This window comes from Emydura macquarii, unplaced genomic scaffold (assembly GCF_026122565.2).
Source record: "Emydura macquarii macquarii isolate MOO-44397 ecotype Brisbane River unplaced genomic scaffold, CSIRO-AGI_Emac_v2 contig_705, whole genome shotgun sequence".
Classification (NCBI taxonomy): Eukaryota; Metazoa; Chordata; order Testudines; family Chelidae; genus Emydura; species Emydura macquarii.
Window position 1 is genome coordinate 11179200 of NW_027130842.1, and position 26812 is coordinate 11206011.

Consider the following 26812-nt stretch of genomic DNA (forward strand, 5'->3'; position numbering starts at 1 on the left):
TGCTATTATTTTTTAATGCTACCTCCCAAATAAATACATGGATGAATAAATAAATTTGTCTATGCACCTGCACAAAAACAGAAGAAAAGCAACAGAAAACAAAAATGAAGGAGTGATTGTGGCAGCGCCAGGACTTCCACCATTCCCTAACTATGATGCAGACCCTACAAAGACATTGCTAAGACCCCAGGGAGAGAGCTCCAGCATTTTGAAAACTACCCAATTGTGTCAGATTTTTAAAAGGATGCCAGCACATGAGGTATGCTACAGCCATACTGAATGTTTGCCTCTGGGAAAATAACAGAACAAGAGTGATGAACTTTACTCTTTCTCATTCCACGTTTTGTTCCACCCCTTTTTGCTTATCACCCTCCAACCAACCCCCCTTTTCTTTCTTTTTGGAAAAGAACGGGTCAGTGGAAGGAAGGGTGTGCCCTTCTAAACTAAACTCCAGCTCATGGCACTCTTTCCTTCCCTCACCCCAGTCTTTATAGCAATTGTATGTATTTTGATTGGGTTAATACTGAAAAGCAACAGGAAAAGCAATAAGGAACAGAAGAGGGAGACTAAAAATGAGTCCAAATCTCGCCCATGGGTTGATGAAGATCTAAAAGACCACACTGACCTTCATGTAGAGGAAGAAGGTAAGGAAAACAGAACCCTACTTAGCAGTTTTGTGTCTAATTTTCATGTGTTGGTATGAAGAAGGGAGACGTGATCCTCTGGACTAATGAGACTGAGTTAGTCTGTGCACACAGCTTTGTAGCTACAGTGCACTGTCATTCTTTCAGTAGTACAGAGATCATAAATTCTACCTCTGGTGGAATAAGTCAGACCCAGCCAAAGTAGTAAGTATTGGGCAACATGATTAGCTTTAAATAAAGTAATTAATTGTGGGTCAGAGTGCCTGCTCCTGCAGGAAAAATTGTGAGATGGGGGCTAAAGAAGAGGAAATTGCCATGAATTCCACTTGTGGAGTTTTCTTCCCATTCCTTCTATTGAGCATGGGTCTTGACCCCTGTGGAACAGGGTAATGGGCTAGTTCACAAGCCTCTGGATCCCTTTGGGTCCTCACACTGGCTGTGGGTGCCTCGTCTGAGTCACTGGTGACCCCTCTCCTGCCCTCCACAGCGTCCAGGGATTCTGTAGTTAAGGGGTGGCCCATAATCTACCCCAAGAGGGATTCCCCACTGTGGAAGGAATCTGTAGGGTTGTAATGCAGCTTCTGAACCTGCCGTTTCCAGTCTGAACTTTGCAGGTCAGTGTGACGAGGGGGGAAATAATGTTCATTTCCTAGGTCCTACTGCCTGCCCCCCTCTGCCCATCTGGATCCTGAGACCAATGGAGAGCCCCTACATGGGGTGTGTGGAAAGAGAGTGGGCTATGAACATAAAGGGGTTCCCTCTACATATAGCTTTTGGGACATATATGAATAAATGAACTCTGGACTGTATCTATACATACATTATATCCTTGTGCTCATCACTTTCATCATTGATGCAAAGTGTTTGTTAGACCGACCTGTTCCTTTCTATCAGTTGTTTATGAAAACATAAGTTTAAAATAAGATACATATGAAATTTTCCTTTAATTATAATCAGTGGCTCAATCCTGCAGTCCTAGTGCACACACAGTTTTCGCTGATATCAATGGGGCCTCTAATAATAAAATATGATTGGGCCAGATTTTTCAAGAAATAGGTAGGCAGCTAATCTGAGCCCACAATGCAATAGAGTTTGCGCTGGGAACCACTAGCTAAGGCCTCCATACCTGTTTGAGGTCACTGATCTATCCTAGTAGATTCTGAGGCAGAGCTGGTACTTAAGTGTGTAGGTGCACAAAATATAGAGTTTCTTCTTTTTGCTCTTTGGATACACTTTATATGTTTTCTCTGTTTCTTCTTAAACTAATGCTGTAGATTTTTTCTCCCTTTAAATTTTAGAGCTCTTTTAAAAACTCTCATTTAATGCAAACAACTTGTTTCAGCCACTCTGGTTTTAAAGCTTTATGTTTAGGTTTTTATCCCATAACGATACATGCTTTCCCAAAGACCATGTCTCCAACTCTTCAAACTTCAACCAGTTTTCTGCTTCTCTGTCTGTTGCTAATGAACATTACCTATCTATTCACAAGCCTTTTCAAGTTTAATTTACTAGTATGTATATCCAAAATCTCAACAATGGAACCTAATTAAATTGTAGTTATTCTTTCCTAAATTATCTATAACTTTTTACAATAGTCACTTCAACTACCATATCCTCCTTACACAATGAAAAACTAATCCCTACAAAATTAACAAAGTCCTCTCCCTTTTTATCACTTTATGCTTGAATTTCCTAATTAAACTGTGGCAAATTAAAATCCCCATGGCTAATTAAAGTGATGAGCTGTGAATTCTCAGTGTGGCATTTTTGATTATGGATGTCTCCATCAGTTTAAAAGGTGCATTTTCTAAACAAGCAAAAAAATAGTCCTTAAAGAGAGGCCTTCATGCCAAAGTGTCAGATTTCAAATGTTTTATATTTTTTCTTTTAAAAAAAAATTCCAGTAATTTAAAATGGGCCAAATTAAAATGTTGTTCAGAATATTCACAGTCAAATTAAAATCAGTTTTCATACTCAAACAGATATTTTTGTCATGTTACAAAAAGGGAGATTTTTTAGACAACCCTCCTCCATTTACTGTAACTATAACACAATAAACATCCCCCCAGCACAGTAGGATTTTTTTTTTCACTTTTGAACAAGCAGCAATAATCCCTCCTCCATGTGCTGTGTGGTTTAAAGTCCAATGTCTCTGCAAGGCAAGCACTTTTTTATCTCCAGAGAAGTTATAAGAGCAAAGCTGCAATGCGCTCTAAGCAAATTCTGCTCTGCTTCACAAAGGAAACCCCTATGATTTATACAACTGAAATCGGAAGAAGGCCCTCCTGGTAGTGATTTATTGAACTAGTAATGCCATAATTAAAGGCCAGATCTTACTCCCTTTGAAGTCTGTAAAAAAACTTCCATTGACTTCAGTGGGTGCGGGAACAGAGTCCTGGATTATTAAGTTTCCATTATAAGCTATACTTTATTTAAACAGCTTCACTCACTTTCTTAGGAAGGCTCATTTCTACCTGAAATGTCTCATGTTTGACCTGTAGTTAGAGGAGACGTCGTTTTGTGGAAAGTTTCAGTTGACTCGAACCAGGTAGTTTTAAGGTGTTGTTAACATTAGGGCTATGTCTACACTACAGCTTATGTTGGCATAACATTGTCACCCTGTGGGTGAATAAATCACCCCTGAGCGACATAAGTTACACTGACATAAGCACTGGTGTGGACAATGCTGGGTCAGCAGGAGACGCGCTCTTGTCGACATCGCTACTGCCACTCATGGCCTGGAGTAGTTAAACAGACGGTAGAGCGCTCTCCCATCTGCTTAGAGCAGCTGCACACTACAGACCTTACAGCGCTGCTCTCTGCCATGGGAGAACTTTCTCCCTCTGACATAATTAAACCACCCCCAACAAGCAGTGATAGCTATGTCAGTAGGAGAATGCCCACACCAATGCTTTTGTCGGTGAAACTTATGTTGGTCAGGGGGTTGTGGGTTTTTTTCACACCTCAACCAACAAAAGTTTTACCAACAAAAGTGCTAGTGTAGGCAAAGCCTACAGCTGCACCGCTGTAAACTCTCTAATGTAGCCATAGCCTAGAAATTGATATAGTCAGAGCAGTACGACCCTCCGAGTGTGGATGCAGCTGTAATGGTATAGAAGTGCCTTATAACTGTATAGCTGCATTTACACTAGGGCCCTGTCTACACTAGAAATGCTTTGCCGGTGTAGCTTCGCCGGTACAGCTATACTGGCAGAGCGCACTCAGTGCAGCTTATGCCGACAGGAGTTCTGTCAGCATAATAACACCACCTCCCCAAATGATGCTAGCTAAACTGTCAGAAACTCTCTTCCATCGACATAGGTGCATCTACAATGGGGATTGTTCTGGTTAGCTCTGTTGGCTATGGGGTGTGGGTTATTCAAACCTCAGACTGACATAGCTATGCCAACAAAACTTTGTAACGTAGACCTGGCCTCGAACTATTTCTGTTTAAATAAAAAAAAAAAAAATCGCACCTCTAGCCGAAATAGTTATGCTGGTAAAACTTCGAAGCAGAGACCAAGTCTAAGATAAGGGACTTGGAAAAGAAAAAAATGTCTTTCTGTTTGGGAAAAAATTAATTATGTTTCTTGCACAGCCATATTTCAGAAGCAGCTTGGTCTAAAAACTGCACTAGACAAACGAACTAGCAATTCTCCACCAATGGTAGCAATGTAGGAGGCTTCATTGAAACAGGGCTTAAGTGATACCCACTTCCCCCACCCCCCGAATGGGCCCTGTCTACCATTGTACTGGTTGTGAATTACAGGTCTTAATTTTCCTAGTGAAGACAAGGCCACCGTGAGGTAGAACACAGGTGTAGTTTATTTTATTATTATTTAACTGGATGGAATATTTTGGATTCATTTGCTACAAACCCTCAACTGTCCAAGAGCTATGTCTGGTTTTTTTGTGATGTGGACCCCAGCTTGATAGCCACTGATGTGAGACCACCTATCCAGTTCCCACAGACCAACCAACAGCCATCAGATGGGAATGAATTTTGGTGCAAACACCAACACAGGTATAGAAAATTTCAGTAAGATGTCACAATTTTTCAGTAAGAGGTCATCTGGAATCACTGTCCCCACTTTGTCTGAAAAAATATGGTTAAGATTTGTCCTAATTGCAGCTATTGCTCATTTATTGTCTAAGGGATTAAACTAAACCGAATTAAGGCTATTTTAATTTTGAATGAGTGTGAGGTTTAATAGAGGTTTAATGTAGTTTAACTAATCCATTTTAAAATCACACATTAGTTAATTCAGATTAACTTTCCTGAGCGTTTTTGTGTAGACAAGAACTGTTTCATTTTTCTTACTGGTTCTTGGAGGAAGCCACACAACCCCACTGAAGCTGCTTTACTGAGTTATGAGCAAGAGGCAACACTTGTTGCAAAAGGAAGAAACAAAAATAATATGGTGCTAGTTTGATGGACAAGTGACAGCTGGTATCTAGCACACAGCAAGGCAGAAAGAGAAGACAAGGTCTTCTGTGAACCAGGAAGTAAAAGAGATATGGGGCCATACAGTTCAATACAGTTCAAGCTCGGTCTGTATTGACCATGTCTCTCACTTAAACAAATGGTGGGTAAATTGCCTGGACATAAAGCAAACAGCACATAGGTATGCTTTTACTAAATCAGCACAACAATCAAATTACATTCTTTATATCCATTAGGCTAACACTAGCACTTGCTTGGCCATCCATCCAGCGAGCCTAAAAGTGGTGCAGGGTGCAATCTTTGAAAATGACATACCTTTGAGCACTAACCCATTAGGTGCAGTTAGTTTTACTGCTTGGATGGACTTACCAGAGCTGCTTAATGGAATTCAATTGCAGAGTGGGAAAAGGTTAGATGCTACAGAGTTTTTTGTTGTTGTTCTTTCTTGAGTTAAAGAGGAGAACATTGCATGGAGAAGTCTGAATACCAATCGTTTGCTAAGTGGAATGCATACAGTACATTCATTTATTGTCATGACTGCCAACACAGCAGATCTGTTTACTCTTTTATATTTGTTCCCCCTAGAAATTTCCTCATTTATGTGGTCCAGCATGTGAAATTTTCTTCTTCTCTAGATCTACAATAGCTATTTGCATCCTTCACAACCATGTACCAAGGCTCTGTACAGTTACCAAAATAAGACTCTAAGCACTTCAGTATTGTAGAAAGCTATGGAAAACATTTTTCTTTAGCCTTGTCTTGAACTATGAGAGAGATTGAGCAACTCTTACAGCAGTAAACAATACATTTCATAGCTGCAGTACACAGTAACAAAGGCCCATATTAATGACGGTATTTAGGCATTGCTGCACTCAGTGTTGCAACTCTTAACCGACTGAGGACACTAAATCTCATTTTCAAAAGGAATTTAGGCACTTAGGAGCCTAAATCTAATTGCCAATCAATGAGATGTAGGCTCCTAAGTATCTAAATTCTTTTTGAAAATGAGATTTAGGCTCCTAAATATGTTAGGCATTACTAAACCTGAATAACCTTTAAAAATTTGGGCCAGAATGTTTTGCCTCCCACTGACTGAGATTTATACAGTTATTTTACCTAGATCTAGACTGTTGCTGGGTCAAGTTCAGACTAACGGATCCACCATTAACTGTTAGAAGTCCGAGATCTTAATGTACAGTTCACCTCTGAAATGTCTTCATTATCTGTGTATGCAGTGTTGATCCCAAGATATTAGAGAGACAGGGTGGGTGACGTAATATCTTTTTCAGGCCTATAGAAGAGCTCTGTGTAAGCTCGAAAGTTTCTCTCTCTCACCAACAGAAGTTGATCTAATAAAAGGTATTACCACACCCACTTTGTCTCTTCATAATCCTTCTCAGTTAACTCTTGCCATATTTCATGGAGACGCAAGTCAGGAAGAAATGCAAGTGTCTTTCTGGAGCAGATGTTAAGATCAGTGGAGATTTGTGATAACGGAAAGCAAGCAATGAAATTGCTTCGTAAAGATGCACATAAAGCCAATTTACAGCAACAGATAAGGATCATTCAAAACAGGGGGAGACGTTCTTACCCTTGTTGCCTTAAGGATCATACACTGAGTTCATTAGCAGGGGTGTGCTACAGTTATGCAGAAGAGATCCTATTTTAGTGAAGCTTGGCAATATACTCTTGTTAAATGTATACACCATTTCTTCTGAAAGTGTGATGCATGTATACAGTGTAATTCATAAGACCTCTAAAAGGAATCTCTCCACCTCTCAAATGCTGTTTCTGCTCCCATGAGGTTGGCAATATTCAGAGGTCTTCTGTTCATCTCAGTACATGACCTGTTAATATTATAATATTGGCTATTGTGAATTACACAATAAACAAACTTCAGCATATGAAGAATACAAACTGTTCATATTTATTCTGCACCATTTGGCATACCTCTTTTATTAATGGCTGTATTTATGCCTTGTAATAGCTTACACATTAGGATAGTGATCCCTCTAATAATTTTTGTACAGGTTTTGCAATAGCTTTACAAAGAGTGCTGACAAAGCAGGGCATTCTGTTCACTGATCTGCTTAAGAGTCAAGGTCAGACCAGTGGATCTGCTCCAACAATTGGCCTAATAGAAAGTGCAGTACATTTCATGACTGGGGTTTCTTTAATTTTAAGTGCTAACTAATCCCCATTGTAAGGAGGCAAATAATGAGAGTGAATGGGGGGCTACTGTCTTCTAGAGTCCTCTTCTTTTGGATAGATCAGGATATTTTCTCCAAACACCTTTCAGTTTCCAAACTCACTACAGGCAAACTGATAGGAATGATTGTTACGGAATGTCAGTGTATCTATGTTGCTTTAGGTGTGGTAGTAGGAATCAATACAGACTGCTGTGTTACACAAATACACCACACTGACATGCATCTAGAACAGGGCTTGAAACCAAAAACGTATTGTGGGCCAAATTCTGTCTTCAGCTACGAGCACAACTCCCATGGACTTCACGACTTCACGTGTAAATGGTTAGTTTTGGGACTCTGTGCTCTGATTAGGGTAACTGATTCCTTTTTCAGGAGAACCAAGGGTCTGATAAAGATGTGTGAATGTGCAGTTGATAAGATATGCAGACAGCAAAGGACACTGATCAGTTAGAAGCAGCAGTGTGCTGAAATCTGCTTCACAGTGGCGTCCTTAACTTGTGTCATTCTATGTCTCGGTGGCCTGATTACATAATGTTTCTGTGAGCTTTTTATGGAATGGTTTGGGGCTCTGAGTTATCAGAAGATGGTTCCATAATAGTGTCATGGAAACCCAATTTCTTGTATGCCAGGTCCAGGCAGGAAAGGGAGCCCGGCCCTTCTCGTTTTCTTCTCTCCCAGGTGTTTACAGCACAGTGTGTGGAGCTCCTGCTCTACTTTGGTGGTCACATCAGGCCAGCTTTAGAATGTTTGTAGTAGTTAGTGTTTTGGCATGCTGCCAACATTTTTTCTGAGGACTGAAGAGTGAGAGAAAGAAAATAGCCATTTTTAATAGCTTGTAACTCCGCAAAAGCTGAAGGGAATTTCATGGGACAAAAAAGAGGCATCACTGTAACTTGAAGTTTTTTCGCTTTCTGAATATTAAAGACATGCTGCAAACAATGAAGATGCAAAAACTTTTGAAGCAAAAGTCATCAGGATCTTTTAAAATAGAAAGTGTTAGGCAATCTAAATATTGGGGTTGCTTTTAGCTCCACATATAACATAGTTTGCATAAAATGCATAATAGCTACCTTGGAAGGATGTGCATTCTCCTTGGCATACAGGTTTTCTTCTTCATGTTGGAGATCAATAATGTTTCAGCAAAAATGCTACAACCTATTACTTCTTGTGGCCTTGTGCCAGCTCCTTGCAAACAATGTATGAGCATGATAAACAAAAATGAAATGTTACAAGGGACAAATATTCCAGTGATTTCTTTCTATGTACAATGAAATGCATATGGTCTAAAGTCCAGAATCTCTTTGTTTGGATTCTAAGTATGAAATTGGACAGGCTGTAACTCCTCCTACATGCTAAGCCATTCTTGGAAACATTTTTTGACCTGTTTATAGAATGAGCAAATACATTGTATGGGTCCCCCAAAACAACATCAGAGACTAAAATTAAGAGAGAATTTCTATTTGACACTCTTAAAGATCATACAGCCACCCTCTTGGGATTATGTAGTATCCCCTTTATTTTGGAATAACAGCCAAAAGACAATTAATAATATCATAAAAGAAAATATTCCAGTTTTTTCAACTGTCTATCTTGGCAGATGACTTATTATTGAATGTCCAATATGTAAAAGCTAAATGGGTTTCACTAAATGTAATAGTTGGAAAAAAAAAAGAAAGAAAACTAAGAACTCTTAGATGCTTGAGGAATGAATAAGGGGAGGAATGGGACCTCAGAGCCAACAGAAATCTCAATTTATGAAAAATAACATAGCGTAGAAAATAAAAGGCAAAATTTCAGTGAAATGTAGGAGTGATTTTTAAGTTTTAACAAGGGGAAAGAGGTAGAGGCTGGCAATACATAAGCAGAAGTCATGAAGACACAAAAACATGGTGAGAAAATTACTACTTTGTCTTGTTTTCTGTGTTTTGTTCTGCTTAGAAAAAAAAACATTGTTTGTTAAAAATTCAATTTAAAAAAAAATAGTCACACTTTCTACTTTCTGGGTCCATCTGCTCTAAGGAGAGACTAAGTTAGTGGAATTGTTATTAACGCTCTTTAAGCACAGTATGCTTGGATGATTTGGACCAGGATGAGGCTAAAATTGATTGGCTGAGGTGAACTAGTCATGACAAACTGGGCCTGATCCTCCTTTCCCTTTTACAAGTGTAAATTATGTCTGTGTGAACAAATGTGAGTAGAGAATCAGACTAGCTGTGTGTTTATGTGTGTTAGCAGGAAGTATTTTAAAGCAACGTTTTATCACGAGTTTAATATGGTTTTGTCACAAGTGTAGATGCCCTTCTTCCCCTCTCCTAATGCTGTCACACAGACAAAACATTGTGAAACCATTGACCTTAACCACAAAGTCACATTTGAACTGAGCTCTGCATTATAGCACCTTTAGTATGAGACGTGACCATGGAGAGAGGATGGCATTCATCCCCAAAAGGAAATTTCACTTGTTTATAATTAGCCTTTTGTTTGACTTTGTTAATTTGAATGTAGTAGGCTCTGGGGAAAAACACATGTAGCATTCACATTTTTGTTTTGTTTATTTAGCTGAATTTTAGCTGAAACATAGCATCTCTTTCACAGCAAGGTCTTATTTTTTAACCCAGTTTTCTGGATGGATGGATTGAAGCACAACAGGGTGTTGATGGGTCACACAAGGAGCCAGTTGACTAGAGAATGATTAAAACCTAGGATGCTCCTGGTCATTTGTTTTAAACAGCCTCTTTATTCAGTGGAATTGACAACTAGAGCTGGAGATTAATGTTCTCTATCATCTGGAAGCTAGGAATTCTGGCTTTCCAATGGTGCACAGGTGCAAATTTAGGTTAAAACATTATAGTGATTAATGTCAAATATATTTATGGCTTCCTTCAGAAAGAAGAAAATCCTTACTACCACTGCATGCATTCTGCTTCTTCTTTACAGAGGCTGATAGCGACTGGCAAGGATTAGATGAAAACATTGCACACGTCCCCTTCTCTGCTGAGCGTTACTCCGAGGATGAAATGATTAAAAGGTCAAAGGAATTTTATGAGCTTCTCAATAAGAGACGGTCTGTCAGGTTCATAAGTGATGAGCCAGTCCCCGGGGAGGTCATTAATAATGTCATCAAAGCAGCAGGTATGGTACTGAATGAATAACTCTCTTGGGTATGACAGAAGCATTGGACTCCTGCTGCTCAAATGCATAAGATAAGAGTGATAAGGAAAGACAGGAAATTAAAACTTAGCAGATGCCATCCAGGGTCCTAGCTTTAAGTGCAGGTCTATTGAATGGGCACTGAAGGAGTGTTCAGAAACACTTGAACTGCCACTGAGTCTGTAGATACTGACCCCTGCAATGTAATTACTATGGTAACCTTTGGAATCCTGACCAGGGCCATGTGACTGTGTTTGGGAAATAAATTTTAGTTCTTTGCTTGAACTTCTGTGTGTCAGTCTCTTATGGCAGGACCAGACTCAACTCTGCTGTAATCTCATTGACTTCGGTCAGGGATGAATTTGACCCCCATTATTTATCTTGTCCTACAATCTGGCTGCCATTAGTAAAGCCCAAAATTGTAAGCAGCATTAGAGTAGGTTTCAGCAGCCTCTAGCAGGATTACTAATACAGAGATCCCAGCCCCTATTTGCAGTAGATTGTTTCCCGGGTTTAAAAACCTGTGAGCAGTTTTGTTACCGTACCTGCATGTGAGAAGATAATGATGTATTCCAGTTAGCTGGCAATCATTAAAAAACTGAACATGTTTTGGCACATGCAACAAAATGAACAAGCCTACAGTGTAGAGGAAGTGCTCTGAAAGCTTTGAGGAGTTGAAAAAGGGAAAAACATAAGCACCATTAGTTCTTGTCTGACTTTGTTTCTCCTTAAAGTCATTGATAAGCCACATTTAATTTGAGTGACAGAGCGGTATCTTTAAATAGTTTATTCATGGGGCATCTCAAAACTTAAGCAGTGCTTTAGTTAGCAAGTGATCATTTGTTTCTAAGACCTACAAATTGTTAAATGTACAGTCCAGTCAGTCAATATGAAGATATAATCAGGTTCTTTTACACCTACTTTACTTCTTATAGGCATTTAAGTCTTGTAAAATATGTATATTCTATAGCTTTGATTTTATTCCTTTTCAGACAGTTAAATACTCTTTCCACTGTATTAGTGAATGGCAATTAGGACTGAGTGAACAAGTTCAGGTTTAATACACCCCTGCATACATCAGCTGCCTTTGGTCTGTCAAATCAAACCTGAATGCTCTTTGGCAGATGTTAGCATCACAATATTCCTCCTCTTTGTATACATTGGAAACTCATTCCTTTTGGCTACTAGGATGGCTTACCTGAAGGCCATCAGCTTTGCCCTGAAGCCAAAGCCTTTGCTTTGAGTTGGCTATATATTCGGGCTGGTTGATGCTTTATTTTGATTTTAATGTATTACATTATTACTGTATGGCACTTAGATGCCTGGTGACAGACACCTTACATCTATTAAATTAAAAAATGTCTAAATTCTCACATCTCATTTAAAGACTGTCATCAGAACAGACATGAGATAGGACCTAACCAGGGGATTTAGCACCTCTGAACGGAACTGTGACCAAGTAGTCTGCCTCTTGAGGGCAGCACTGCCTGCTGGTCAGTCCATCCCATCACCCAGCATGGCTCTTTAAGATTTGAAAGGTCCAATTATAGATACAAGGAACTGGGAGATACTGAGCGAGAAGAAGTGATTCTGGGAGTAAGAAAAGTTTAGGAGGAAACCTTGTTCTTTAAGGGCGTGGGACCAGGAACCTTGCAGAGAGGGTGGGGCAAGGCTCCCCTCTCTCCCAACCAATTGGGGATGAGCTGGGAAAAGGGAACAAGTATAAATACAGCCTCCTTCCTCATAGCAGGTCAGGTGCCTGCAGATACTGAAGGGAATAAGATGGCTTCTACAGGGTCCCTCAGTTAGTAGGAAACAGACACCATCAGAAGATGCTCAAGCCCTCTGTGTCTGAGGATTAAGTGGAGCCATCTGAGGTATTACTGCTTGAATTACCCAGCTCCAGGAAGAGGGCTGGGACTTCAGTCCTAAGGAGAGAAATAAAGACAGAGAGTAACCCTGAGGGGACTGGGTGTAGGGGGCAGGCTTCAGAGAAACTCTGAAAGCCACCTTTTCTTTATTTTGGGACTTGTTATGGACACTTCTATAGGAGGTTTTGTAATAAACAACCCAGGGAGTATATAATTAAGACAAGCATCAGGAGTGCCTGAGTGGAGTTATTGGTTTGTCTGAGGAGGGAGAGTGAGGCAGGGAATAAGGGCAGCACCACACGGACGCTGCAGGGGGCACTACAGCACAGGCATGCCCTATAACAGGAACTTCACTTTCCTCCACAAAAAGAATGAAATGAGACCACCAACACCAATGGGTATGAATTCGTTCTTTCCCATTTAGTCAGCTTGCTTTCTCATTGCTCTGAGATTCAGTCCTGTATCATGCAGAAAGATGATCCGACTCTTCGTTCCCCCCCCCCCCAGCATTTTGTTGATTGATTTTTGATATTTGACTTTATTTGCATAAAGGAACTTCTCCAAGTGGGGCACACACTGAACCTTGGACGTTTGTGGTAGTGCAGGATCCAGAAGTAAAACACAAGATTCGGGAGATCATCGAAGAGGAGGAGGAAATAAACTACAAGAAAAGAATGGGAGACCGATGGGTTAATGACCTGAAGAGACTGAGGTAGAAAATCAAGGCAAATAATAGACCAAGATTTTCAAAAGGGACTAGGGAGTTTTGAATACCTGACTTGAGACATCTTGAAGGAACCTGATTTTTATAAAGAGATGAGCACCCACCTTGAGAAAACTGGGTGTCTATTAAGGGTCTCAAGTTGAACACCTGAATGTTGAGGCATCCAAAATCATTAGTCAGTTTTAAAAATCTTGGGCAAGGTACATAAAATCAATCTAACTTGGCAAGTGAGAAAGATAAAAGAAAAGACCATTTAGGGAATTTTATTCACACTAGCACTGCTTGTTTTTCTCTTACTTCAAGGAAAAGAAAATTATTCCTCTCAATGTAATATCCTGTGTTTTAGACTTTTTGATCAGAAGTACTTTTAAACATTCACCAGTTTGCAGGGCACCTCCTGTAGGGAAAGTGGTTTCAGGCTAGGGAAGAGGCTACAAAACTTATCACTAAATAAATCCTTCCCCTTTGGGCAGGGAGAAGGGAAAGGAGGAGATCATGGATGTTACTCCAGGCAAGAGGATGGAGAGGCTTCCATGGCTCCGCTCTCTTTCCACAGCAGGGATGCAGAGATTCCCAGCACAAATTACTCAGGGAGACGTGCCACCATTTACATCTGAATTCTGGCTGGAGTAGTGCCAGACATCAGCTGTGTGCAAGTCAGCTAAGACGTGGCACAAAACATGTGAGAACTGGTAGGCAAAGTCCCACGAGAGAAAAAAATATAAGGGAAAAAGTCAGGAGAGCTGGCAGTTTCTAAAAAAGGCAATATTAAAGGCACAACAACAAATTATCCTAATGCAAAGGACAGATAGGAAGAATGGTAAGAGGCCAATATGGCTCCATCAGGAACTCTAACTTCCTGAAAATCAAAAAGGAATCCTATGGAAAGTGGAAACATGGACAAATTGTTAAGAAGGAGTACAAAAGAGTAGCACAGCATATAGTGAGAAAATCAGAAAGACTAAGGCACAAATTGAGTTACACCTAGCAAGGGCCATAAAAGTCAAGAAAAGGTTTTATAAAAACATTAAGAGCAAGAGAAATATGAAAAAAAGTATAGGTCCACTACTTAGTGGGGAAGGAGTAACAATAACATGCTTTCAAGAAGGCTGAGGTGTTTAATGCCTATTTTGCTTCTGTCTTCACTAAAGGTTAATTATGACCAGATGCTTAACACAATTATTATTAACATCAAGGGGAAAGGAACACAAGCCAAACTTGCGAAAGAACAGGTTAAAGAATTCAATGTATGCAAGTCAGCAGAGGTCTGATGAAATTCATTGTTGGGTACTTAGGAAACTAACTGATGCAATCTCTGAACCATTAATGATTATCTTTGAGAACTGATGGAGGACAAGTGAGGGCCCACAGTACTAGGGCAAGGCAAATATAGTACTTATCTTTTAAAGGGGGAACAAAGAGGACACAGGGAATTATAAACCAAACAGGCTAACTTTGATACCTGGAAAGATACTGGAACAAATTATTAAACTATCCGTTTGTATGTAGTGTTGTTGTAGCTGTGTTGGTCCCAGGATTGAGCCAAAAGAAATCTGATGAGGTTCAACAAGGACAAGTGCAGAGTCCTGCACTTAGGATGGAAGAATCCCATGCACAACTACAGACTGGGGACCGACGAGCTAGGCAGCAGTTCTGCAGAAGAGGACCTGGGGGTAACAGTTGATAAGAAGCTGGATATGAGTCAGCAGTGTGCCCTGGTTGCCAATAAGGCTAATAGCATATTGGGCTGCATTAGGAGGAGCATTGCCAGCAGATTGTGGGAAGTGATTATTCCCCTCTATTCGGCATTGGTGAGGCCGCATTTGGAGTATTGTGTCCAGTTTTGGGCCCCCCACTACAACAAGGATGTGGAGAAGTTAGAGAGAGTCCAGCGGAGGGCAACAAAAATGATTAGAGGGCTGGAACACAAGACTTATGGGGAGAGGCTGAGAGAACTAGGCTTGTTTAGTCTGCAGAAGAGAAGAATGAGGGGGGATTTGATAGCAGCCTTTAACTACTTGAAAGGGTGTTCCAGGAAGGATGGGGCTAGGCTGTTCTCAGTGGTGGCAGATGACAGAACAAGGAGCAACAGTCTCAAGTTGCAGTGGGGGAGGTCTAGGTTGGACATTAGGAAAAAGTTTTTCACTAGGAGGGTGGTGAAGCACTGGAATGGGTTACCTAGGGAGGTGGTGGAATCTCCATCTTTAGAGGTTTTTAAGCTGCAGCTTGAAAAGCCCTGGCTGGGATGATTTAGCTGAGGTTGGTCCTGCTTTGAGCAGGGGGTTGGACTAGATGACCTCCTGAGGTCCCTTCCAACTCTAATATTCTGTGATTCTATATTAGAGAGACGAGGTGGGTGAGATAATGTCTTTTACTGGACCAAATTCAGTTGGTGAGAGAGACAATCTTTTGAATTACACAGCAAAAACAACGAGAGTTCTGTAGCACTTTAAAGACTAACAAATTTAATTTCTGTAGGCATAAGCTTTCGTGGGCTGTAACCCACTTCCTCAGATGTAAGGAATAGAAATCACAAGGCACATATATACATATCCAAGGGAAGTAACAACAATGGGGGAGGTGGATGAAAGCAAGGTCCATTCAGTTAGAGTAGTTGAGGCCTATTCACAACCATTGATTAGGAGGTGAGAATATGTGATCAGAGGCAATTACTTCTTGTAATGAGATAACCATTCCAAGTCCCAATTCAGACCCAGTTTGATTGTGTCAAGTTTGCAGATGATTTCAAGCTCAGCAGTTTCTCTTTGAAGTCTGTTTTTGAAGTTTTTTTGTAAGACTATAGCAACTTTCAAGTCAGTGACAGAGTGTCCTGGGAGATTGAAGTGTTCTCTGACTGGTTTATGGATGTTATTATTTTTTATGTCTGATTTGTGTCCATTTATTCTTTTGCGTAGTGACAGTCCAGTTTGGCCAATGTACATGGCAGAGGGGCATTGCTGGCACATGATGGCATATATAACATTAGCAGATGTGCAGATGAATGAGCCCCTTATGGTGTGACTGATGTGGTTAGGACCAGTGATGCTGTCATTAGAATCGATGTGTGGGCAGAGCTGGCAACGGGGTTTGTTGCAGGGATAGGTTCCTGGATTGGCCTTCTTGTAGGGTGGAACCTATCCACCTATCTGATGAAGTGGGTTTCAGCCCACGAAAGCTTATGCCTACAGAAATTAAAATTGTTAGTCTTTAAAGTGCTACACAATTCTCGTTGTTTTTGCTGTATACAGACTAACACGGCTACCCCTCTTGAATTACACAGAGCTCTTCTTCAGGTCTGAAAAAAGTACTCAGAGTGTCACAGATAAATACCAGGTTGAACAGATAGTTCAGCATAAGTAGTAAGCACATATCTAAGGGATCATTCAAGGTGAAGTGGCCTGTTAACACCTCAGTAGTCATAAGACAAAAAGAATACTAATGGGTTAGTGTGACACTGGATTTATGGCTTATTAAGACCATGATTTTTATTGTCTAGCAAAGTTATGAATTTAAGCTCCCAGGTTGGTCCTTGAAAGTGTTGTGCAGGTTTCCTTTGTGAATGAGGACTGATGGGTCAGATATAGAATGATTGCTTTGTGAAAAATGTTCACCCACAGGTGATACGGTGTTTGGCATTTCATCATTTTCCTATATGAGTTCATTCATAGTGATTGTCTGTGTAACAGATTGGGGCTGACGCAGGGTGTCGGCTTCAGAGGGAGGCTACACCACTTCGCTACAGGCAGGCAAAGAATCAGTAACCCTGGCCCTAGGTCAGGGCGGGGCAGGCAAAACAAGCAGTCTATGGCCCAGGCCCTCAGGCAGAGCAGGGTGAGGTTACAACACCAGGGGTGTGGTGGCAAGAGAGGGGAAAGGGGGATGCAGGCCTACCCAATTCCACTGCCCCCCAGCCCAGGTCCCTAACAGTGGTGAGACATCCCGCCACTGGATCAGCAGGGCTGCAGCCAAAACACGCTGGATATTGTGGGGGCTTGAACACAGCCAGCCTGTGGTCAGCTATCCCTGGGCTATTTCCTCCATTCCTGTGCCTGTGGTCCAGGTTGTAGTCCACTTCCTCAGGGTAGATTGTGAGGGGCAGTCCCAGCAGGCCCTCAGGGTTGCTAGCATCCGGCAGCTCCTCCAAGTCATTGGGGGTAGGCTGCTCTGGCAAGTTGCAGGCAGCTCCTCCACACTGTTGGCAGCAGGCAGCTCTTCCCAGTCACTGGCCACAGGCAACTCTTCCCAGTCGCAAGGGCCCAGTAGCTCTAGCAGGCCCTGTAGGCTCTAGCCAGTAAGTAGTTTGAGTGGCCCTTTCACAGGCTTAGGCTCAAGTCCCAGCCCTGGGGGAGAGCCCTCGTTCTCCAGCAGCTTCCCCCTGACTGAGCTGCAGGGCCTGGCTTTTATACTTCCTGTCCTGCCCCTGTGCTTCCAGTTTGTGAGTGGCGAGGTACCCGGGCCTGCTCATCAGGTGGCGTGCGTCGGCCACTCAGTGTCGGCCTCGGAGGAAGGCCACGCCGCTTTGCTACAGTCTGGTTTTGGCCACATACTACTTGTTGGAGCACTTAGTGCACTGGATAATGTACACCTAATGTTGTGATAGGCATGTGTAGGACCCCTGGATCTTGAAAGGTGTGTTATGGAGGGTGTTGATCACTGTAGCAGTGGAGATATGTCTGCAGGTTTTGCATCTGTTCTGGCAAGGTCTGGAGATTTTGAGTTGATGTGTCCTGATCTGTGGGAAGTTTTCTTCTGATGATGAGCTTGGAGAGGTTTGGAGGGTCATTTGAAGGCCAATTTGTAGGCATCTAGTGGATAATAAGGTAATAAGTAATAGCCAACATGGATTTGTCAAAACCAAATCATACCCAACCAACCTAATTTTCTTCTTTGACAGGGTTTTTGGCTGAGAGGATTGCGGTCAGGAAGCTGTAGACACAATAATCTTTATTTTTTGTAAGGCTTATGATACAATCTCACATGACATTCTCATGCAAACTCGGGAAATTTGGTCTAGAGGAAATTACTATTAGGTGGGTAATTAACTGCTTGAAATTCTATTTTCAATGGTTAACTGTCCAATAGGAGGATCTAATGAGGTCTTGCAGGGATCTCTTTTGGATCTGGCAGTAGTTAATATTTTCATTAATGACTTGGATAATGGAATGGAGAGTATGCTTAAAGCTTAAAGATGACACCAAGCTGGGTGGGGTTGCAGGCACTTTGGAGGATAGGATTAGAATTCAAAATGTCCTTGACAAATTAGAGAACTGGTCTGAAATCAGTAAAATTAAATTCAATATACACAAGTACAAAGTACTGTACTTAGGGAGGAAAAGTCAAACACGCAACTATAAAATGGGCAATCACTGATTAGGCAGAAGAAGATTTAAGGGTTGTAGTGGGTCACAAATTGAATATGAGTCAACAATGTGACGCAATTGCAAAAAAGGCTAATGCTTTTTATAATGTTGGGGTATACTAATAGGAGTGTTGTATGTCAGACACAGGAGGTAATTGTCCCACTCTTCTTGGCCCTGGAGAGGCCTCACCTGGAATGCTGTGCCCAATTCTGGCTGCCACATTTTCAGACAGATGTGGACAATTTGGAGAGAGCCCAGAAGACAGCAACAAGAAAGATAAAATGAGGAAAGTTTTTTTAAAAAAAACATGTTTAGCTTTGAGAAAATAAGGCTGATGGGGGACCTGATAAGTCTTCAAGTATGTTAGGGGCTGTTATAAAGAGGATGGGGTTCAGTTGTTCTCCATGTCCACTTATTTATTTAAAACAATAGTAATTATGCTGTTGCAAGACCGAAGTATGTGTGTGCCATGTAAATAATTAAAATATGTCTATTTTTGCTTAATAAGATGAGATAGCATACATGAAAAGAGTAGGAAATGTACCTTTTCACAAATAGCTTCTTTAGATATCCTTCTAATCTAGGTCATCACATACATTCCTATAACAACATATCTGGAACCAGTGCGACTAAATCCAAAAGGGATGACCTACACAAGGACAGGTCTAGGTTGGCTGGATATGTACTACACAAAATAGTTTTAAAAATGTTGCCAAAAGTTCCCAATTCAGTGGCCTACCAGTAGGTACTGCTGGCTACAGTGGGAGCTAGAGGCACCCAAAAATTCTGAAAATCATGCCATGGTCTTAGTTCCCAGTGCCTGAGGGGAGTGTTTCTGAGGCCAGTCCTCAAGTAGGAGGGGATGTATCTGCACCATAGTCTCAGGCAACTGCACACTAAGAGCTGGGCAAATAAAATCTCTCTCTCATACATAGATGGAGTGTGCTGAGGGTTCTAGTTCTAGTTTCAATTTCTAGAAAAACATCCAACAAACTTCATTTAAACGTGTTTAAGATCAATAGCTTGCGTAGTTAAAAAAAACCTTTTATACCTGTTGTACATCCGTACCAACCTTTTATAGCCAATACATATATTATATGTGGTAGTGAAAACAATGAGACTGCACAATAAATGTCTTCAAAAATCACCCTTTTGCAGAACAAACTGGATAAAAGAATACCTGGATACAGCTCCCTGTCTGATCCTCATTTTTAAGCAGGTGTACGGGATGCTTCCAAATGGCCGAAAGAAGACCCATTACTACAATGAGATCAGTGTTTCTATTGCCTGTGGTATTCTCCTTGCTGCACTGCAGGTACGCTGACAGCATGCCATCCAGTCGGAATCAGTACAAAATATGGCTGGGTTGGGCTTGGTAAGAATAGAACGGAACCTTTGCCGCAAACTGGGATGAAACCCAAATCTTATTTTTGAAGTTTGAAAAAGTTTAACTTGCTATTTTTTAAAAGAAAATCACTCAAGTGAAAGTTTGAAGCTTAATATTCATCCATTGGTAGCATGGATCATCATGGAAAGATGACATTGTGGACTAGCCAGATATAGGCCCAAATCTGAGAAGGTAAATCTTTCTCCATCCAAACTGGCTAACAATAAGAAGAGCTTAATTTAAGCAATGTGCTTCATGTTATCTGCACCTCCTTTTAGACAGTAAATTCAGGCACGTACAGGTCTAATACTGTCTTATTAATAGAGCTGCAGTAGATACCAACTTGAGCACTCATAAGTCTTGTACCACGCTAATAATGATGCTAGGATTCTCAGGTTACAAGTATGGCAGTCCAAAAATGATATGCCATTACCCTAACACAATGTCCTTTCATTAATCCCCAGGACATCTTGCTTTGAGATCACTTTCAGTGTTATAACACGCAACACTCGAGGGTTGGGGATGAGCAGGAAGCAGGCATATGTTTTGCTTAACAGGCAATACAGTTTCAATTGTTTTGTTCAAGTCATTTCTAAAGATGAATTTATTTCTAAAGAGTTTAAAGCTCTGAACTTTATACACTGGACAATCAGCTTGTTTGTTTGACTAGTCTCTCAACATTTAATTCTGCTTCTTCTATCTAATATATGCAAAAATGTTTAAATAGTGCATTTTTTAAAACTTTTAAATAATTTTGGAGCACAATAACAGTGGGCCAATGTATTACCAGTGAAATGACTCTTCTCTTTTAGTCTACATTTTTCTGACTCCTTCGTTCTGAAGGAAAATCTTCACAGCAGGAAATCTGAAGAGGGAGCAGGCCATGAGCCTGAATTGTCCCACTGGTATGTTGCTCCTCTGCAGCTGTGTATGTCTATACTGCAATGTAAGCCCAGGCTTAGATTTAGGATTGATCCCAAACCCCGTTCTGTCTACACACACATCTCTCAGACTGTGGCTTGGACCTAGGATCCTAGGACCCTGCTGGGGTGGAAGGTCCAAGCCCATGTCAAGCTGTGACCCAGGGTTTAAGCCCTATTGCTTTGCAGGGTAGATGAAGCCCCACTAGACTTAGGTCCCAAGAGTCTGCCAAAAGTATCCCACAATCCTATGGGCCAACTTCCTTTATCCTCTGTCCTAAGAATCTCCAACTGACTCAGTTGAAAATGGAAGCCATCCCCCTAGATGTACAGCAGCAGCTTGGCGAGTCAGTGTTAACCCTTCCATTTTCATCTGACCACTGAGCTGCAAACACACCATCTGAGAGCCTTCTGTGTTAGCAATGGAGGCTGAACAGAACAGGCCTTCTCCAAAATGCGCTGCTTCCTGGTGATGGGAGCACAGCCAGATTTTGGTGACCCTCTGGTGTGAGGCCAGCAACACTGTGGACTTTAGTAAAAGTACCAGGAGTGACCATGCACACCAGCAAACTGCGAAGAAACTGGCAGCTTTGCCAATTTACTGGACTGGTGACTAGGGCAGGGAGCAGACTGAGCAAGTATCGGAAGACCGGGACCAGATCCACACTTCAGGCAACTCACTGGCACCCTGAACGAAGACTCCCGATTGGCAAAAAACCCTGGCACCATGAACTTTGCTTGTGCAGCCTATGTTAACATTAATAAATCGTCCTATGTGTCCACAAGGCCTGCATAACAATGGATTAGTTACCCTTTGCAGTTTACATATTCATGGGCTCGTTGAAGAGGGCAAACAGTGGGTGCAGTTTGGAAACCCCATTCTCTCAAAGCCAGGTATTAGCTCAGGAATATCTTTTATGCTCACCACCTTGGAGTAAAGCACATCCCTGATTGCCTCAGAAACCTCCGCCACCACTTTACCCACAGTCAGCTTGCCAACACCAAACTGATTGGCAATAGACCTGTAGCAGTCGAGCTAGCCAGCTTCCGGACAGCTATTGCAACCCACTTCTGGACTGGCAAGGGTGGCAAAGGTCTTTACATTGGAGGGTCAGGGCAAGCTGTTCAGGAAGCTCCAGAAAATGTAGCTTTCATCATGCGAAAGTTCTGGACTCACTTTTGGTCATCCCAGGTCTGCCCGATGACGTGATCCCACCAGTCTGAGCTCATGGCCCTGCAACAGAAGCACTGTGGGGGGCATCAGCTGCTATACTGTGTGTACTGAGCAATGTCAGACAGAGCAAGTCTGCCATGCCAGGGTACTCTTCCTCCTCCTCTATCCCAAGCTCTGTCATGGGCCTTTAGTGGGTCAGGAAATACCACCGGAATGTTGCTCTGCCTGTTCCCTGACACAGGAGTGAAAGCACAAGCAAGAGAACTTCTTGAAAATGGGTCTCCTCAATGTTGCTCAGCAGGCTGTGTTGGCGGGCTGTTCAAACTTCCTGGAACATGAAGGGGGAGCACTGCAATTTTCCCACAGTGCACCACAGTCAAAGGCCTAGAGCGACCACATTTTGGGAGGGTGCTAGGGAGTCTGGAATACGATTGGTTTGACTTGGGTCTGCGTGCCGCAGTGTGGACGCCAGAGCCCCAGGTTAGAAAATTCTAAATGTAGGGTTAAGAATCAGTGTAGACGCTCAGGCCCTGGGTTCTCTAAGATGGGTCAGCTGACTCGAATCTCACTAACCCTGGGCTTACATTGCAGTGTAGACATACCTTATGTGATTCTCCACTCCCCCTCCATGTAGCTGTGTACAAAGTGGGTGCAATGAGGATGTGGCTAAAGGAGAAAGGGGCAGAACCAGCATTTTATGTCCCCAAATAGCATGGTGCTCTCCTCTACTCACAGACCTCTTGCTCCTAAACTACTCTAGGGGGTGTCTCTACAGTTAGTTAGTCAGCTGTCATCCCCAGCCACAGAGGTTTGTACTGCACACCATGCTCCCTTGACCAGTCAGAATTAGTGGGTCTGATCAGGCTCCAGATTTTCTCCGGTACCACCTTAGCAAACGCGTCATGCAGCATGACTCCTGATGCTCCTGCCAGCTGGGCTGTGGCCCTGCTCCTCACTGTCACTTGACCAGCTCCTAAACATTATTTTATACTCTTTAAGAACAGAGTCACCACCATGAGTCCATAATACTTAGCACTACCGCAGGCAAAAGGTTGTATGGAACTGCTTATGCTAGCCTATGCTACTCTCGCAGTGAGGAGTTCCTTCCCAGCTCCTTTTGACTCCTTCACTGCCCTCTAGGTTGCTGGAACCATGTGAAGAAGCTGGAGTGAGGGCCAGAACTGGCCTCTGAATAGAGGTGGTGGGAAGGGGGGAACCAAACTCCAAATTGAGCCAGGAGCCCAGGGTCTTTTGTTTTAAGTAGGGTAGGAAATCTCCTTTGCTACTGGTAAGGCTACAAATAAATTAGAGATGAGCTTTAAAGTCTGATGGAGATTTGAAGCCTGTGAGCATGTTTGAGCTGAACAGTGGGAAGATGGGCATGGAAGGTCAGCTACGAACTCAGAGGCCTGAATTTCATTTCGTTCAGTTTAACCGGAGCCTGCCTCTGTCTCTCTGTGTCTCTCTTTTGTTCTAGAATGTCGGTCTGGTCACAGTGACTTCTACACCTCTGAACTGTGGCCCTCGCCTCCGGGTGCTGCTCCAACGCCCGACAAATGAGAAGTTACTCTTGCTGCTCCCTGTTGGGTACCCCAGCAAAGACGCCACCGTGCCTGATTTGACACGAAAGCCATTGGATGACATTATGGTGGTTACATAGCACGGAACAACCAAGTAAAGAAACTACTAAAATGCTCTCTCTAACGCAACAGCCCATCTGTCTATTATACTCAGCTCATCTTTGTCCTCTTAAATGTACCTGTGGCTCTGGCTGTTTATACCCATATGCCTTCTTAACACTAGTAATTGCAGCGGCTGCACCACCTAATAGCAGGAAGCAATCAAGCTCTGTGAACCTGACAGCTGCTATTATCAATGAGCCTGGCTGATTGTTCCAGGGGATATGCACAATAGCACTTAAGTTGTTTTCATCGCTTCAATTTCCTTTCCCCATTAGGGTGCGACTCTTTCCCTGAATTGGAAAGTACCTCCCCATCCTGATATCTTTTGGTTGTCACTTGCACAGTTATCTTCACTTTGGGAGTTTCAGCAGAACAAGGCAGCAGAGAGAAGAGATCTAAGCAGTTTGTACATTGCTTGATGTAGACCAGTCAAAGATCCCCTGCCTTCTAGCTGCAATATCCTTTGCAGAGGAAGAGAATATTTGCACATGTATTAGTACTATTTCTGCGTGACTGAGATACTTGGAGGCTTTGTCTAAGCTAGATTTTTTTCTCTAAGCTTCCTTCCTTTGCTGCCACTGGTGCATGTCCCCCAATTATGGGAGATTTAGAGCAGACATGGCAACCAAGATGTGTCATCTACATGTGCTCTGGGCAGTTAGGTGACATGATGATGAAAATGCTGGTTCGCTCTCTATGCTAGTGCTCCCGTCATTGCTGCCCCTAGTGAAGCAAATATATCTCTATGTCTATGCTGCAATTAAAAACCCGTGGCTGGTTCGTGCCAGCTGACTTGGGCTTGTGGGGCTTAGGCCAAGGGACTGTTTAATTGCAGTGTAGATGTTCAGGTTCAGGCTGGAGCCCAGGCATCAGGACCCTGCAAGGTGGGAGGGTTCCAGAGTGTCTAAACAGCCCCTGAGCCCTGCGAGCCAGAGTCAGCCAGTGCAGCCGCATATTTTTAACTGAGTGTAGACATAACCCATAAAGTAAACCACAATACTGACTCTCGGTTTGTCTGCAACCACAGGTGCTCCAGCTTAATGGAAGCTGTAATTTTAAACTGATTTTGTTAAACTCGTGCAAAAAAACTCTGTGTGGACACTCTCCTTGTCAAACAGTTTACTAAGGCAAAATTACAATAAAAAGTTGACATACTACATCATACGTCACTTCCCCAGGGTCCGGGTAAATATTCAAAGAACCCGGCTAAAAATTCTACCTTGCTAGCTGGGGATCCCTCCTCCATGAAGTATGCTAAAATGCATGAGCATATTTCTAAATACCCATCCTCTTTTTGGCATTTCTCTGTACTTGGTGTGAAAGCTTTTCATGATAAGGACAGTCCATATTTTACTACACCACAATTCCATAGGAGGAGTCATCACATTTTTCCAGTAATGTGCATGCAAAATCTAGCTGATAATAAAAAAAAATTAATTTGTCATTCTGTTTACAATGTAGAAGTTTTACCGGAGCATTAAGTAAACAGGTCAGGGGATCTCTAGGAAGCCAGCATGTTGTCTTAAGATGAAGCTCTTTAATAAATTCCTTACAACACCATCTAATTCCTGGACACAATGACCACAATGACAATGACCACATGAGCAAGTATATTCCTCCTGCCCCGCGACAACTGCAGCAGAGCACCTCCCTCGTAGCAAAAATATGATGAATCTTAACTGGAGTCAAATGCCACCTATGTAGTAATTCATGGAGATTTCCTTTAAGCTACACTCTGAGTTTGGTCTAAACCAGACTTTGCTGTAGCTTAAAAACAGTATAGTTAAATTGGTATACGGAAACACATTTCAGTTTAGCTTAAACCTGTTCCCAGTTGATTTAAGCTAATCCAAAGTCCCTTTTAAACTAAAATAAGTGTGCCCACATAAGGGTTAACTCTTGTTTAACAGGACCAGTTTAATTAAACTAGCGTGTAGGCAAGGTCCTGTATTTTATGGTGGTTAAAAGAGAGAACATAAAATGAACTGTCAAACAAAAACTGTTCTCTTTTTCCATTCTTTGACTCTGAAAATTAACAAATTGACACTTCAAAAGGAAAATGAAAGTGGATGGTGTTCATCGATTGTACGGAAATGACTCTGTTAAAGATTCCATCCAGCAGAGAATCTTTGACCCTGCAAAGCACATCTAAAAAACCAAAAATACAATCCAAATACAAACATCTTGGTAGTATTACAAGTGTTGATGCCACTGTCTGAGATAACCTTGTCAATCATGTTTAATGCTGCTGTTATGTCAAGCCTGCTTCGATCTGCCAACATTCTACAAGTATGCTATCATTTTTAAGACACAAATGAAGTTGGAAGCTAAGAAATTTTGCTCCTGTGTTTTCCTGCAGGACTTCCTTAAATAAAATGAAACATTCCATCTACAGTTGCTTTACTCTTATTAATTGAAGGCTTTCCATTTGTTGGTTCTAATAACTGTAATATGGGCAAAGACTAGAAATGTCTCCCAGGCATTTTGTGAGGGGTGTAGTTTTATATCCAGTCACCCATTAAAAATGTGAACCACAGTAAACAAGCAGGCCCGTATTTTCTTAGGGGTTCAGCATTTAGCAGCTCTCATTGGGACACTTCTGGCCAGGTTTTCAAAATGGCTCAAAACCCAGACTACTGAGCTCTTGAAAATCTGGCACTTGGTGAGCGATACATGAAAGCCTGGGAATTCAAGAGTGTAGATAGAAAACACAAAGCTCTGAAATCATCCAGTCCATCTTCTGGCCAATTCAGGATTGTCCCCCTACAAGACACTTCCTAATGTTTTCATTATTCAGTCTTTCACTGTGCTTTGTTACAGCTCAAAACCTTTTTATTCTTAATCCCCTTTTGAATCTTACCCAGCAGAAAACTTGGCCTTTGAGAAGCTGTTAGCACTGAATAAGGATGAGACATAGATTTCTGGGGTATCTCTAATGCTTGGTCTACAGACAATGCTTGTACTGGTATAACTATTTCAATGAGGGTATGACTTTTCCCCCCACTGAAATAGTTATACTAGTATAAAGGTGCCTTTTACCATGATAGCTTATTCCACTTCCTGTGTGGGAATAACTGTACCAGTATTGTTAAAGCAGTACAATTTCTGTGTGTAAACAAGCCCTAAGAATCAAAAGCAGACCCTAGCTGGGTCTTATGTAATTCAACGTGGGCAACGCAGGAGGGGATTGAATCCTTAAACTCCTGATTGTGAAGCCATTCTGCATAAGCCACTTCAGCTCAAAGG

At 41.9% G+C, this 26812-nt stretch overlaps 1 protein-coding gene across 1 annotated transcript; it reads left to right on the forward strand.

Annotated features, from left to right (window-relative positions):
- The first annotated feature begins 407 nt into the window (after positions 1-407).
- On the forward strand, positions 408-25960 carry IYD (iodotyrosine deiodinase). Its single transcript, XM_067542399.1, has 5 exons — positions 408-644; positions 10236-10430; positions 12872-13031; positions 19562-19718; positions 23362-25960. The coding sequence occupies exons 1-5, from the start codon at positions 458-460 to the stop codon at positions 23542-23544; spliced, it is 882 nt and encodes a 293-aa protein (XP_067398500.1). The 5' UTR covers positions 408-457; the 3' UTR covers positions 23545-25960.
- The last annotated feature ends 852 nt before the right edge of the window (positions 25961-26812 follow it).